This window comes from Drosophila miranda, chromosome XL, assembly GCF_003369915.1.
Source record: "Drosophila miranda strain MSH22 chromosome XL, D.miranda_PacBio2.1, whole genome shotgun sequence".
Classification (NCBI taxonomy): Eukaryota; Metazoa; Arthropoda; class Insecta; order Diptera; family Drosophilidae; genus Drosophila; species Drosophila miranda.
Window position 1 is genome coordinate 9,228,774 of NC_046673.1, and position 15,561 is coordinate 9,244,334.

General features: G+C 45.5%; 3 protein-coding genes across 6 annotated transcripts; 2 read left to right on the top strand and 1 right to left on the bottom strand.

The window, feature by feature from the left end:
* The first annotated feature begins 4,314 nt into the window (after positions 1-4,314).
* LOC108153769 (protein shifted) lies at positions 4,315-12,993 on the top strand. Of its 4 annotated transcripts, none has more exons than XM_017283910.2 (8): positions 4,315-4,548; positions 9,357-9,746; positions 9,826-10,083; positions 10,169-10,363; positions 11,135-11,335; positions 12,290-12,385; positions 12,461-12,658; positions 12,734-12,993. In XM_017283910.2, the coding sequence occupies exons 2-8, from the start codon at positions 9,368-9,370 to the stop codon at positions 12,754-12,756; spliced, it is 1,350 nt and encodes a 449-aa protein (XP_017139399.1). In that variant the 5' UTR covers positions 4,315-4,548; positions 9,357-9,367; the 3' UTR covers positions 12,757-12,993. The 4 variants fall into 4 exon arrangements, with proteins under 4 accessions (XP_017139399.1, XP_017139408.1, XP_017139415.1 ...); XM_017283919.2 differs by having other exon boundaries at positions 11,147-11,335; XM_017283926.2 differs by having other exon boundaries at positions 10,169-10,312.
* Positions 11,361-13,214, bottom strand: LOC108153817 (5-demethoxyubiquinone hydroxylase, mitochondrial). Its single transcript, XM_017283933.2, has 3 exons — positions 13,106-13,214; positions 11,732-12,216; positions 11,361-11,659 (listed from the first exon to the last, which is right to left on the bottom strand). Exons 1-3 carry the CDS (start codon positions 13,107-13,109, stop codon positions 11,501-11,503), a joined length of 648 nt encoding a protein of 215 aa, XP_017139422.1. The 5' UTR covers positions 13,110-13,214; the 3' UTR covers positions 11,361-11,500.
* Positions 13,215-13,434: 220 nt separating this feature from the next.
* LOC108153801 lies at positions 13,435-15,406 on the top strand. The gene is made up of 4 exons (XM_017283932.2): positions 13,435-13,679; positions 13,779-14,178; positions 14,236-14,968; positions 15,026-15,406. Exons 2-4 carry the CDS (start codon positions 13,788-13,790, stop codon positions 15,270-15,272), a joined length of 1,371 nt encoding a protein of 456 aa, XP_017139421.1. The 5' UTR covers positions 13,435-13,679; positions 13,779-13,787; the 3' UTR covers positions 15,273-15,406.
* Positions 15,407-15,561: the final 155 nt, after the last annotated feature.

Genomic DNA, 15,561 nt, shown 5'->3' on the forward strand with positions numbered 1-15,561 from the left:
GTTATATATACATGTCAACTATATTATATATACAAAATAGCGGATACAGATAGAGAACTAAATATCCAGAATATCGATATCTGTAGCTGAATTATATGAAGCTCTATGAAGAAACTCCCCACCAATCTTACATCTTAAATGAATCACCACCAACCAAGCAACCAATCAAACACTCCACCACTCCCCCACTTCCCCCATGAGTTGCACCGAAGGAAAACACCAAAGCGATCCATCAATCAGCCAAAAACCGCAAACATCAAACAGACGAAACAGATCGGGCTTTCATTATTCTTTTGAGATATATCTGTTTACATAAGAGCAGCACACAACGAATTTTTTGGAAACCAAGAGAACGCGATTATATATAGACTATGACTACGATTACGAAACGATGCAATCCACAAGCAACAAAACACCAAGAAAACAAGCAACAAAGAACAAAGCCAACTCAAGCAGATTTATGCAGTACACTATACATATGTATGTATATCGTATGCAGCTATATATATATGTGTATATAGTATATGCACTTATCTGTATCGGCACAATCTGTGCAAAGCCAACCCAGGAAAGCGCAAAACTCTTCCATTTTTAAATGTGGTGTGTTGGAGCGGAACGAGTATCAAACTAAAAGCTAAAAAAGGGATATACATTTTGGGCTGGGGAAACGGAAACCCGCCCAGAGAGACAAGAGACAGAGATATATATATATATACATATGTATATACATATATGGAGTTATTAATCAAATCAATCAAAAATTCATTTCGCAACTCAATTAACGAAACAACTTTTAAAGTTACCAAAAAATGAAAATGAAACAAAAACGGATTCCAAAAGTTTGAATTTGCTTTTAAATGTATGACTTTAAAACAAAACAAAAAATATATATGTATACTTATATAAAAATCTATATGCATGCATAAAGAGAGAGATGGAGAGAGAGAGAGAGAGAGAGAGAGAAACCAACAGAGAAACAGAACAAGAGAGCAAGAGAGAGTGAGGAATGGATTGCGTTAAACAAAAAAGAGTTAAAACCTGTAGCTCCATATTAAGTGTAAATTACAGATAATCTAAGCAACCTTAATGTGCACATACGCACACACACGCGTATCTTATCCCAATCCGTTCTATCTATCCGAAAGATCCATGGATAGGGGGGACTTATGTACACGTCCTATATGAATGGGAATGGGAATGAGGGATCTATCCTCTCATGCATTCGTTTCTCCTTCTGGCGCGATCCTATTTCTGTTTTATTGTGTACATATATAATACAGTGCAAACCGTTTATTGGCTACCACTGTACCACTGTACGTTTCTTAGTCAACACACACACACCCACACACATACACATACACGTAACCAATACGCATTCTCCCCCTCACATTCACAAATATGTACAAAAAAAATATAATGAAATTGACTTTGAATTCTTCATTAATTTATTAAGTTTCTGTTTGTTAATGATTGTGTATAAGGATGATCGATTGTATCGGACGTATATACTCTATAGCAGTATATACATACATAAAATATATATACACATATACTTTCCCATATACATAAACAAATACAAACACAACATACACACATACTACAGAACAACACCACATAGGAAACAAGACTGTCTTTTAGGGTATACTTACATATACAGTAGTTGTATTTCATTTATCTAATCGAGCTCTGCATATGTACTGCTCGAAGAAATTGTTATAACCGGATAACATGAACATGAACATGAACACACACACAGACGGACAGAAACAGAAACAGACACGACACGAACACAAACCGAAACCGATACCGGAAACCGGAAACCGATCCACCTGAATGTACTAGATGGAGCTAGTGTGCGGATAACAGCGGATATGGTAACGTAACGGTATGAAAATGATGATATGAAATTATTTGGTATATATATAATTATATTAATATATATACATACATATAAATACATACCATACATATATACACATATATATATGTATATCTGATATTTCTGATTTAGTCATTGCTTTGTATGTGCCTATTATCGATTTTTGATGTATGTATATTGTATTTTCAACATCAGTTTTAAAGCTTAACATATACATTTACACTTTTACGATATATTTATGTACTACGAGTATGTAATCTATGTAACAGCGAGCCCTAATCCGCCAGCTGCAAAAAGGATATTATTAAAAGAAAACCATAATTTATGTATGATTAATAAGCTAATGAACCTAAGGATAACAAGTTTCTTCTTAACTATTTTTTTTTCTCTTTTTTTGTTCCTTGAATTAATTCATTTGTACATGTATAAATTTATGTTATATTTAACTGACTAGTTCATATGATGCCGGATCACGTGTAATTGTACTTTCGTTTTCGTTTCCCCCAAAAAGTAGAGAACATTTTCAATTGTAAATGTATTTAACTAAAATGTTATGCGTGTATTCGTAAGAATAATGAAAATAGCTACACAATCAATGTATTTTTCCTTTAAACAAAAACGCCTTCTTATTGGTTGGGTAAAAGCAAACAACATTTCAAATTTAAACCGATAAAGCCTAACCGGCATACGCATGTTGTGTTGCCCACACATCGATCTGGTTTCAATGAGATTCAAGATTTTCTACAACTCACAAACATAAAGACTAGATTGGACTTGAATTCTGGCTGGCTCAGGATGACGCAACGAAGACCCTGGGAACCCTGTTGAAAGTTATTTGAAAACCGATGATCTTAGCTCCCAATAAAGATTACGAACTGTTTTGTTCCTTCTAAGAGCATATTTCATGATATATTTCCCCGGATAAGCGGCCTGAGCCTTTAACCTTCACATTTCCGTGTCGCACGCCGCTCTGGCGATTTTCCACTTTCAATCAGTTTTGAACCGGGCACCCTCCGGTGGCCTGGGTGTTGCCGGATCGATACTAAATCCGCGATCGCGTGCATCGCGCCAGCAGCCGGTACATTATTTGTTTACCTGTACTTTTACGACGTACGTGCTTTAAAGTCGCATACATTATCGACATGGTCTTTCCTACTGCACCATTCTTTAGCTCATTGGCTTAGACCTGCTAAGTTTTCCTTGTTTCCCCCCTTATCCATCTTTTCCATTGACCATGTTTCTTGGTTCTTCTTCTTGGCCGTGGACACTGATACGCCCACCATCGTTTATCAGAGTCTTCACCCCCCTGGACTTCCGGTTAATATAAGCGAGTGTGAGCTCGATGATGGCTTTAGGCGCCTGACCGGCTGACATTGCGAACTCCCCGCTGGCTCCTGCCCACGGGGCCACGATGCCGTGGGCCTCTCGGGACATGATACCTGTCGCGCGAGGCTGTGGCCTTTGGCCTGGGCAACCTTTGGGTTCGGCCACTGTCACGGTCCTCTTCCTTGCGTCCCACGCTGTTTTCTGTGCCTACCTCCTCCGCTAGTGATTCCAACATAGCTCCTCAGGATGTGCTCCTGGCTGGACTGTGGCAGCCACTGGCGGTCCTGCTGCGGGCCATAGCCATGATGCCACTGCTGTGTCGCTGAGTCGACAATGTAGCGTCCTGTCCGTTGCACCAGGGATCAGTGATCGACGGCGGAATCGTTGGCTCACGCCCACGGGAAATAATGTCAGCAACTGTTTTCCTTGCAAAGATTTGGGGAAACATGAAACATGGCTGGGATTTTATGAGTCCTTACCAAAGGATCAAGGATATTTTTCCAATTACAGGAACATTTGGAACAAGAACATACGCTTTTTCTGGGCGCCTGCCACGAGTACGTATTCGGTACGTTTTTGTAGAACTTCGCAGGGCGTTGTTTTATCACTTCAATTAAAAGTATTGAGTCCTCAACGGACTTTTCAGAACTCGGGAATAAATATACCGTCCGACCCTCAGAAATATACCAAAATATACCGTCTCATTTTAAAAATATACCGTAAACTGACGAATTCAAGTTCTATTTTAAATATTCCTCGTTTTTGATCTTCCGTCGAATATTACCAGCTAAATAAACCATTTAGCCATGCCCACATAACTGTATACGATTGATGAATCAATTTTCTACTTGACTGGCCTATTTTAAACACTTGATTTTATTGGATTTGTATATACCGTTGAAAATGAAATGGGTGTTCTTCGGGTTTGGTTAGGCGGTCTTATTAACATAGCATAACAGTGCCAGGGCTGGTCAAAACGATCGTTCACTGCGCTCTGCAGCACATTTTGCGCTGTTAGCACTCTTGGTGCTGTTGGACGACATCAGGCGGTTATTCGCTGCTACGCTGCGAACTCGAAATGGGGGCCAAAAGACTGTGCAACCTTGCAACGGGTTTCATTTCTGTCGTCTGTCGTGCTCTCTGTGCCGCTGAATTTAGTCGTTGTCTCCACCTCAAGCTCGGCTGCATTGCCGCAACTAATTGTTGTAGTTCCTTAGTTTACGTTTGTTTTTTTTTTTACTTGGTTTTTTGTTTATTTTTGCCGTACAACGCCGATCAAGTGAGCCGCAACCTAGCAGGAGCATACCGCTATTGCCTAGTTCCCGGGAACGAGACAACCACGAGTATGTAGATTGTTCCCAAAACGCCTGATACGAATTCGAAATTTTTAGAGTAATAGTGGCTAGAAAGTTGGCCAAAACCGAAACCTCTCTAGTGAACCAAAGCCGAGCCCCAGCCCCGGATGATATTTTGAAATATTTTATATTAGATAAACGGCATGTGTATCAATAATTAATCTACATATATGTATGTACGTCGTACGGACAGACCTTTGTATGTGTGTATGAGGTGGTACATCCGCAGTTAATCATGCTCGAAAATCGCGCACAACTAAGCAAATCTCAAAATTGAAATTCACGCGAAATAGCGATAAGAACTTCTCGTGAGTGGAAAGAGAAAAAGCAGGAAGAAAGGCAACCAATGAGAATTGTCAGTTGGATTGATTGTTTAATTTAAATCCTCTCCTTCTGCAACGCTTCTTCCTCCCTATCCTCCTTCTCCTCCTATACAGCTAGGCTGTTCCGATTGCCACATTTACCGGAATCAAAGACTTAAGTGATTGGTGTTCGAAATTGATATTGAAAATGAGAGCAATCAATTATTGTGTGATGTGTGAGTGTGAATGGAAAACTGAAAGTGATCAGTGATCATTCCTCAATGCTTGTAATGGATGTAATATCCTCTCTCTCCGCTGGTTTCCACTATATGTTAGCTTGTGATGCTGGGTGAAGTGTATCTGGGTTGCCGCCTTGGCCGCCTGTACTTCTTGCTGCTGCTGCCAGTCCATGCACTGGTGTTGGTGGTGTTTCTGTTTTGGCGCGCTTAAAAGGCGTGAAAGTCATTGTCCAACAACGTTTGATGTTGCTGCCTATGGGATGGGGGGGGGGGGGGGGGGGGGAATGTAATGGAATCGAAATTGAGAACTGGGGAAACTGGGAACCGGTGCTCGGATGCCAATGGAATGGTGTGCAAAACTCTCCTTCTGCTCCAGTCCACTCGACATCCACGGGACTTGGATTTCCTTTCCTCTTCACCTCACACACACGCACACACAGATATACAAATACAGACACCATCGGTAAGAAACACGATCGCATCATCAGAATAAGAGTTCTGTTTCTGTGAAGTAGCTTCTACTGCCACTGCCACTGCTGCCCATCGTCTGTCCTCTTGACGGTCCGTCTTGGCCAGCCTGCGTGTCTCGCATTCCCTGCTTAGCCCTCATCGTCGTTGTCGTGGTCGTCTGTATCTGCGTCTGCATCGTCGACAGCGGTACTTGAGCCCACTTGGAGACAGTCGTTGTTATCTGCTTGTTGTCTGCCTCTCCTTCTTCTGGTGGCTGGCTGCTAGGGCATCTCGGGGAGCATGGCCATGGCCATTCGATTGGTAATGATCACTACAGCGATCACTACTGTCCGTAGCCGTTCCGAATGCATAATTGAAGCATCTTGTGTCTGTCTAACCGACTTGGGCAATGACAATTAACGGCACCTGCTTGGGCTTGGGCTCTGTCATTGGGCTGTGGGCTGCTGCTGGACTCAGCAAGAGTATCCATGTGTCGACTGTTGCCGTCCTGTCTGCTTATTTGCTGAAGGTGGTTTTTTCTTGGTGTTTCTCAGCGTCTGTTGCTGTGCTTGTGTACATATGTGTGTGTATGTATGTGCGTTGGTTCATTAAGCAAACAGAGCTGCAAGTGTTGTTGCTGAGCACGGACATCATTTAAATCGGTAGCCCCGACCCGGCCCGGCCCGACCGACTCCATTCCATGCTCTCGTTGATCAGCATTTGCCGATCGTCCTCTCTCTCTTTCGCTCTATCTCTCTCAGTCTCTCGTGGCCCCTTCTGCTCTTTGTATGTGTGGATGTGCATTTGAAATCCTTTTAGCCCTTGCCCTTTCGCCCCCTCATGCTGTCATGAAGGTGCCTGCCCATGTACCTGTCGGGTATGGTTCGATTTGGAGTGTCTGTCTGGACGACGCGTCGTCGGTCCCGCGTGTCCCTTACCCTCCAACTCCCGCACGCTCCTGCTCCTACTGGAAGTCACACTGACCAGGAGGCAGGAGGCAGGAGGACAGCTTCTTGTTCTCGTTTTTTATTTATTTACTTTTTTTTTTGTATCTTGTGCCGTGTTTTGTGTTTCTTTATTTTCACATTTCATCGTCGCCTATTTGTTGTTGCCTGCTTCTTTATTTTCCTGGTAATAAGGTGTGAGAAAGGCAATAATCGTAAAGAGCTAACAAATTGTTGCTGTAGCTGCTTCTGGCTCTTCCTCTGTCTCTGCCTCTGTCGCTGCTGCTGCCGCTGCTTCTCCCTCTGCTTTTGTGTCTGCTGCTGTTCCCACTTGATTGTCTTTCTGCAGTAGCACTGCTTTGGCTAATGCTGTCCAAGGTATATTGAATCGAAGGTAATTCCGTCCCGCCCTCTGACCTCGGCTCCGGCTGTTTCGCCAATTTTTGTATCTCTCTCTTCATCTGCCCATTCAATGCATATTTATACCCGATAATCAACGATTATAGGGATATATTCGTTTTATGGTAGATGTGGACATGTGTAACACCGAGAAGATAGCGTTTTCGCTGGGATCCTGAATCAGTTTGGATCATTATTATATCTAGAATGAAGACATAAATTTGCACGCGCTTACTCTCTCTCTCTCTCTCAGACACACTCTTCCACGCCCTCTCGCGGAGGCTGGTGTTTGTGTGGATCTAGCGGAATACAACACAGTCACAGAAAAATGAAAACAAAGGGTAGAGCCGCGGCCCCTGCCGTTCGTTTGCTTTATTTTTTCTCTAAGGGCGGCCTCACCTTTCATCTAATATACCTTGGTCACTAACTTGGCTACTGCTGTCGCTGCCGCTAAGTCCGATGGTGTCCGCTTTTCTGTTGGTGTCTTTTGTTTTTGTTGGTTTCACGCTAAAATGTTAATCTGTGTCCCTTTTTGTCTTGTTGTCCGGCCCGGGCTCCCCTCCAGCCAGAAGCAATTACATCGTTGACGACAAAACATCGTCTCATGGGAGATGAAGATCTTCATTCCATCGACCAGATAGCAGATACCAGATATGGGGTTTGATAATAGTCTGGCCCGCTTCTCTCCTCTGACGATGCGCTTGCACCTGATCTGCTGCTGCAACACCGACATGATACATACACATACACATAAAAATGCCCGTATACTCGTATGCATTTACATACATGTATGTTTGTAGGGAAATTAAATCTGTGGTATATAGAGAACCGTTACTTTCTAGGCGTATGTACATACATATTGTAGTATTTGGATGCAGATCGAAGACATCCAAAATCAAGGCTTAGACATGTGAAATATCCTTCCTATCAATCAATCAATCAATTCCAATCTTCTCTATACACATGCATACACATTTTTGAATTTCCATTACGATTTTATTTCCCATTCCATTCCCCTTTACATTAGGATTTCGATTATATGTAGCTTTGATGCCGATTTGGATTCCGATCTATGATCTCGTGCACAGCCAGAGCGCCAGTCCGCCTGGCCCCTTATCATTCGAGCTTTAATTAGTAAAAAATATAAATAAATAATTTCAAAACAAATGATGGAATTATGTGGAATTGGAGCTATGGCCCCAGGCCCCAGGCCCCAGGCCCCAATCCCCAACGCCGGTTCCCCAACCCAATTCAGATCTCGATCGCTGTCGTGTGTCGTTCAAGTTGTGTCATACAATAATCGTATATTGCGTTGTACTTACGCGATTATACATATGCCCAAGCATTTCCGTCTACAATCCCTTATTGAGTCTACGCTCACCCCAAAACGAAGCCAAGGGCTACCCAGAAATTCAATTACGTGGGTGAGCCGTTATGGGTCTGGGAAATAGCAATTAGTTCACTTAATAAAATCATTTCCCAGGGAGTAGTCGCACCACACTCTGCTCTCTTCATACTCCATCCTGTGTTTACAGTGTTTTCGGAGCTAAGGCCAGATGTCATTATCTCCAAGTAATTCCCCATAATCGCCATGTTTGATCTTATTAAGACAGCTTAACTTGTTTCTTGCCCATCATCGTTTCTCTCTCTCGCCTTACCAGCCAGTGCTTCATTCCCATCCCCATCCCCATCTCCATCCTCAGCCCATTCATACGTGATGGGCAGACAACGATTAGTGACTGCTCGATCGATCGTTTGGTCCGGTCCGCTGTCCGTTTATTCCTCCTCCTTCAGTCCGTCCATCCGTTCGCCCTTCTGTCCGCTCACTGGTCGGTTGTGTTGCATCGTCTGGCCTTCTGTCTGAGGGCTTCGTCGTTGACTTGGGTAACTTCACACCAGCCAAAGTGCTAACAACTTTGTACCTGCTCTCTCACCCTCTCCTGTGCTCTCCTGTGCTCTCCACTGCTCTCCTCCTCCCCTCCCCTCTCCACTCCTCTCCTCTCCAGTCTTATCTGTCGCTCTTCTGCATCTGAAGTCTGGAACTGGAGTTGTGAAGTACACACATCGTGTGAGAAATTAGTGGCATTATTCCCTTCTATAATATTAAAGGATATTTAGATCGTCAGATATTGAGATCCCTATACAGCATAATGGTATAACTATGCAATACATATGACGCATGGTTCACGGATCTGAACGATCTGAATAATCATTTTTGTGAGTGCAGCATGAAACCGAAACCCTGCCCCATCCATAAATAGAAATCTGCTGGCCAGCCCAAAGTAGCGAATCCGAAACGCAAATAGATCGCTGGAGGGTCTGGGTCTGTAAATATGGCAAGAGATAAATAAACACTGTGCCCGGAGATGAGATGGCAGTGCCTGAATAGGCAACGGATGCCCTTAGCTCTTATCCAGCTCTCTTATTAATTCGCAATTGTTTGTTTTCATTGGCTTGCCTAGAGGAGGGAAATATGACACAACAGAGCTTTGGGTGCTTGGTCAAGTGGTTCTATCTGGTGCTGATTGTCCACACCTTGCTCTGCATCGGACAGCTCGAGTGTCGGCAGCACCACAATCGCAATAGCAACAACAACAACAACAACAGCAACAGAAGAGCAGACTCATCGAGTTCGGAGGAGAACCACGGAAGTAATACCAGTGACAGCATCGACAGCTTCACGGAGAACGAGGCCAGCATTGGCCATGGACCGCGCCGGGGCCAAAGGAAGAAACAGCAGGGCGGCAACGGCAATGGGAACGGGAATGGGAATGGCAACAATCGCCACAATCGGATGGAGGAGAACGGCATTTCGCTGTGGATCAATGAGCAGCAGCTGAAGATGCTGAGCGGTGAGCAGACCCCTGAAAATATCCGGCGGAAATCCCATGCTCATGGATCTACGAATCCCTGCCCCTCTGCCCCTTGCAGCTCTTTACTTTCCGCAGGGCTACTCGGATCGCATCTATGCCATACACAACAGCCTGGTGACGAACGACCTGAGGGACACGACCCTGTACAACTTCCTGGTGATCCCGTCCGAGGTGAACTACGTGAATTTCACATGGAAATCGGGCAGACGCAAGTACTTCTATGACTTTGATCGGCTGCAGACGATGGACGACAGCATCTTAAAGGCCCCAACGCTGTCGATCCGCAAGAGCGGACGGATACCGCAGGAGCAGAAAAGTAAGTTATTAATGTCTCACGACTCACGTCCATCGAGGCTATGCAAACCGATCCGATCCGGCAAATGAACCTCACTCCAAGCTAGATTTTAGCATATTCCTGCCCTGCACTGGCAACAGCTCGGGCACCGCCTCCTTCAATGTGGGCCTCAAGATCCAGACGCGCAACAACAAGCCGCTCTCAGGCACACCCATTCGCCTCAACTTCAAAAAGGAATGCGCCCATAGAGGTGTGTATGATATAGACGCTTCCAACCCTACTTCACTAACAACTTTGCAAGGTAGTGTATATGATATATCAACCAAAATGCTTTTATCTAGTGTAATTGTAGTCTCTAGAATAGAAATAGAATGTAAATAGATTTTTGGCATTTTGCATCACACGCATCACATACGAGCATATCCATTTATCATTGAGCCATGCATGCCATCAGATCACATTTCCTCTACATACCATTCTCGATTCTTCATTGTGCATTCTACCCCTTGTAATATCTATCGCCTACACTATGTTTTAAGCTTAAAGCAGCAAAGCAACTCCACCCCACCATCTACCATATATGTATTTTCTACCATATAAAACTTGAGTCTATGTCTAAGCTTGTTCTCACGAGGATTTGGATGTCACAGACTAACGAACAGGCAGACGTGACGGATAGATAGACACATGTACATACAATATACTCGATTCGTATACTCTATACGAATCCTTAGACTACATATTTCCAGTCTCTTTTCTTCTGTTCATTTCTCTTTCAAACAATCGATTAAAGTTCAAATTCGAATGGGATTCACATCTAGAAAAGTTCGTTCCGACATTGTCAAGCCCAAAACGTTTTTGTACATATATTCATCCATCCACATCCACATCCATGTCCATGTCCATATCCATCCATCTCTCACGATTGTCGTATGCTACTTCGTCCTTTGTACGTGGGGCTGCTGCTAAAATGTTGCTCTTTTTAATCTGAGAGACTAGCTCTCACCGATTTTTATTGAATGTTGTTGAGTGTTGTAATGTGAAGGATGTAACTAAACTAAAAAAACTTAAGCTCCCGATCCAGAATGCAGTTTGAAGTGCGGCAAGAATGGCTACTGCAACGAGCACCACATCTGCAAGTGCCATGTGGGCTACACTGGAATGTACTGCGAGACGGCCTTCTGTTTCCCGCAATGCCTCAACGGTGGCAACTGCACGGCGCCGTCAGTCTGCACCTGTCCGGAGGGCTATCAGGGCACCCAGTGCGAAGGTGGTGAGTACACTACACAGTTGAACAGTTTAACGATTCAGTCTATCTTTAATGCTTAGCGTGGGGCGTGGGGCGTGGGGCGTGGGGCGTGGGTAGAGGGTAGACAGACAGATAACTTTGGGTCCTAATTCTGTGCACAATATTTACAAAAAGTTGAAAAGTGTATATCTAGATCTTCTTCGATATAGCAATGGCCGTTTTGCAGCCGAATTTGATGACCTCAGTCATTGCCTGATAGAAGGGCGCTTGCTCCGCCCCGCAATCGATGCCGGTGTCGTGGTGCTCCTGCTCCTCGTCCCGAAACTTTGTGATTGTCTCCAGCAGTTCCTGCAGATAATTCAAAATTTATTTAGTCCGCATATTTGTACCATAGTGATGTGCAATATAGTGATACCCTACCTTGTCGGGATTTGGTGATTCCATAATCTGACGCAGCTGATCATTGTAGTGCTCCACAATCACCGTCTCCACTGCCACGGTGCAGGCCATTGCCGCCTTCTCGCCCATTAAAGCGGTACCGGCGCCCAGAACAAACCCGGCCACATTCCAGATGGGCGTCATGACTGTGGGGCGTACTCGATGCTGCTGGATGAGCTGCTCGAATTGGGCACGATGGCACTTCTCCTGCTCCCACATATGCCCAATGGTCTTGCCCAAGGGCCCGTTACCCAGTATAGCCATTTGGCCGGCGTAGATGCGATCGGCGCCCAGTTCCCCGGCATGATCTACGCGTATTATTTCATCGGTCAGGGCATTGGCACGTGGACGCAGGGGGTTGCCGGCTCCAGCTTCAGATCCCGATGATGCTGTGTTTTTGTTGCTAAGGCATCTCACGGTCAGCAGCCGGGTTTCCGGCCGAAAGAGGACGCTTCTCAGCATTGGGGCTGCAACAGAAGAAGATTTAAATAATGTGCTACTCATGGTGGACACGCTCTTTTTTGGCTCTTTTCTCCCCAGGTATTTGCAAAGAGAAGTGCTTGAATGGCGGCAAGTGCATACAGAAGGACAAGTGCCAGTGCTCCAAGGGATACTATGGCCTGCACTGCGAATACTGTGAGTATAAGCTATGCTCTGTGTAATGTGTCGTGTAACTGTCTGTACCATCCCTTCTGTGGCCTTGTGTTACAGCCAAATGTGTGATTCCCTGCCAGAACGGAGGCCGATGCATCGGCAACAACATGTGCCGCTGCACGACCGGACTGAGCGGCATGCACTGCGAGATAGGACGCAAGCAACGCTCGATCTGCAAGTGCCGCAACGGCACCTGTATAACGAACAAGAAGTGCAAGTGCCATCCCGGCTTCTACGGACGCCACTGTAATGGTCGTAAGTAGTTGGTCCTGATCTCAATTTCGCTTCACTAATTCCCTTTCGCCCCTTTAAACCCTTCCCCAATCACAGGCAAGCGACGTCATGCCCATTGAATCATGCTGGGCTGCTGGGTGGCTGGGCGGCTGGATGACTGGTCGAAGACGCAGGCACCATTGCATTCCCCGATTTCCCCACGGTTTCAATCACACGATCGATCGCACTCGATACATTGAATTTACAACTTTTCTATTAAACCACAATAACAGCGAAAATGGATGAAACAAAAATAATACTAATTGTGATACAAACTTTTTGTAATTTAACATTTTTTAAATAAAAACAAAATCTTAGAGCGTCTTTGGTTTCGATTGGGGACTGTCACAAGAACAGGCCGCTGTCAGGGGGAAGTGTTGCTGTCCTGTCGGTTCGGGTGCCCGCTCCTGGATCACGTACACGACTTACCCATTGTGTTACTTAAGATTTTTAACACCCAATATGAATAATAAAGATTAAAATCTGCAATCTGGGAGCGGCTGACAGTGTTATTGTTATGTGCACACCAGGGCTGGGAGCTCAGTGCTCACCTGCTACTTGTCACAAGTATTTTTTAGTCACGCCAGTCACGCACGCCTCACCTAGCGTCTCAACAATTATGAATATACCCTCTAGCATGACAAGAATAACTTGGCAATTGGTTGTTAGAGCTACAAAAAACTGTGCATCAGTTATTCACTGGGTATTTTTATTGAAACGGACATGACATGCAGCCCTGGCAATTGCTGCCGACAAACGATTGGCGATAGTCCGATCACACACAGCTGTGATATTTTCAAACGCTCCAAATTGTTGTTGCTCTCCGTGGAGGGGATAGGGATACGTGTATCTTGATTAGATTCCATCAAGATCATCATCAGTGATTGCTGAAAGGGGTGGTGGTCCTACATACATACGTACGTGTATGTATACACGCATATAAAACCAGCGCCCCAATTTGCTCCAACAGTCGCCTTCTGATCGCCACTACCGTAGAAACAACGTAAGAGCGAGAGAGACACAGAGAGAGAGAGAGAGTGCCAGGGGTCAAAAACCTGACGGCGAAAGAAACGAAGAGGACACTGAACTTTTTCAATTGCAGAAGGACAAAATGTCAACCACTCAACAGCAATTGGACTACATTGAGCGGTTCTTAGTTTACGACATCTACAAGTACTTCGGATCGGGTGCGTCCTTGGTGTCGCACAGCGTGGAATCCTCCAATGGACTGGACGGCTTCATGTCCGCCCTATACACCGTGCAGTTGGACCTAGAGATAGCTGATAGAAAGCAAAAGGAGCTGGTTCTGGTCAAGTTCATGAAGGGAACGGAACACTTCCGGGCATCCAGCAATTCGTACATTCAGTTCGCCAACGAGGTATACGCGTACGCCGAAATCCTGCCCGCCTACGAGCACCTGTTGCGCAGCAGCCGTCTCAGCAGCGATGTGGTCACCGGTTGGGTGCCGCGTTCCTATGCCGCCCGATACGGACAGATCGATGGTAAGGCCGAGCATAGTGTGGGGCATAGTGTGTGATCGAATCATTCTTAATTCCCAGGCCTGAGTGACAGTTGCGAGTCAGTGCTGGCTCTGAAGCACCTCAAGGAAGACGGCTACGAGCTCGGCCCTCGTCTCGTCCTTCGTCGTGATCAACTGGAGGCCATGGTTGGCCTGGTGGGCCCCTTCCATGCCCTCGGCTATGCCACGCGCATCCTTCAGCCACAAGTTTATGAGCGCCTGCGCTCTGGTGTGGTGCCAATGCCATTTGTTAGCAGCACAGGAAAGGGCGCCTTTGAGGTGCTCTATCGCGTAGCCTTTGACCGCTTCTATGGGTTCTACGATCGCCAGAAGGAGCAGCTGTTGCAGCAGGAGCAAGACGAGGGCTTTGCAGCAGCCCTGGAACGACTGCGTGAGAAATACTTTGCCCAGCCGGAGCAGCTGATGGAACGTATACGCACTTCCTCCTTCGATGAGTCGCAGCCAGACAGCTACTTCTGCACGTTCCTGCACGGCGACTTCAACCGGAACAATGTGCTCTTCCACTATGACGCCGCTGGCACGGTAGACAACATCAAGACCATCGATTTTCAGGAGCTGCGCTTCAGCACCACGGCCATCGATCTCAGCTTCTTCATGTACATGAACACGCCCCCCGACGATCGAGAGGAAATTTTTGCCGATCTTCTGAAGAAGTACCACAAGAAAATGATCGAAATGCTGGAGCTGGTGCTGCAGCGAAACCAGGATGAGCTCTCCGAGGAGCGGGTGCAGCAGCTGCTTGCCGACTACAGGTTGGTGTGGTGAAACACCTGAGGAGTGCTGAAACTAATTCTCTCTTTGCGGCACAGCTTTGAGCGCTTCGAGGCTCATTTCAAGAGGTACGCTTTCTATGGAGCAATGGTCGTCATGCATTTCCTGCCCTGGCTGCTAAGCAATGAAACGGACTGTGCGGAGCTCTCCAGGCTCTTTGAGACGGACATGCACAGTCCGGCCTTCCATCAGCTGTCGCTCGATATTGGCGGAGACGTGGCCAACCTTGAGATCTTCAAGGTGGTGCGTCACGCCTACGAACATGGCTACATGGATGAGATATAGATACGCACACACGCACACGCACACGCACATACTGCATATTTTAATTATTATCTGTTAGTATTCTTTAATTTTGAACGAGCTCTGAGCTCTCAGTCTGCAAATACATTCCACGAGTTCTGTGGAACCAAACCGTTCGTTCTCGTTCTCCTTCAGGTCTATTCCAGTTGCAATCTAAGACGACAACATGTTGCCTCTGACCTTGATATACTGAATATTCATGTTATATTCAGTCTTCAGCAGCTTTATCACGAACTTGCCATTGTTTTGCACAACTATTTGCACAACTGTG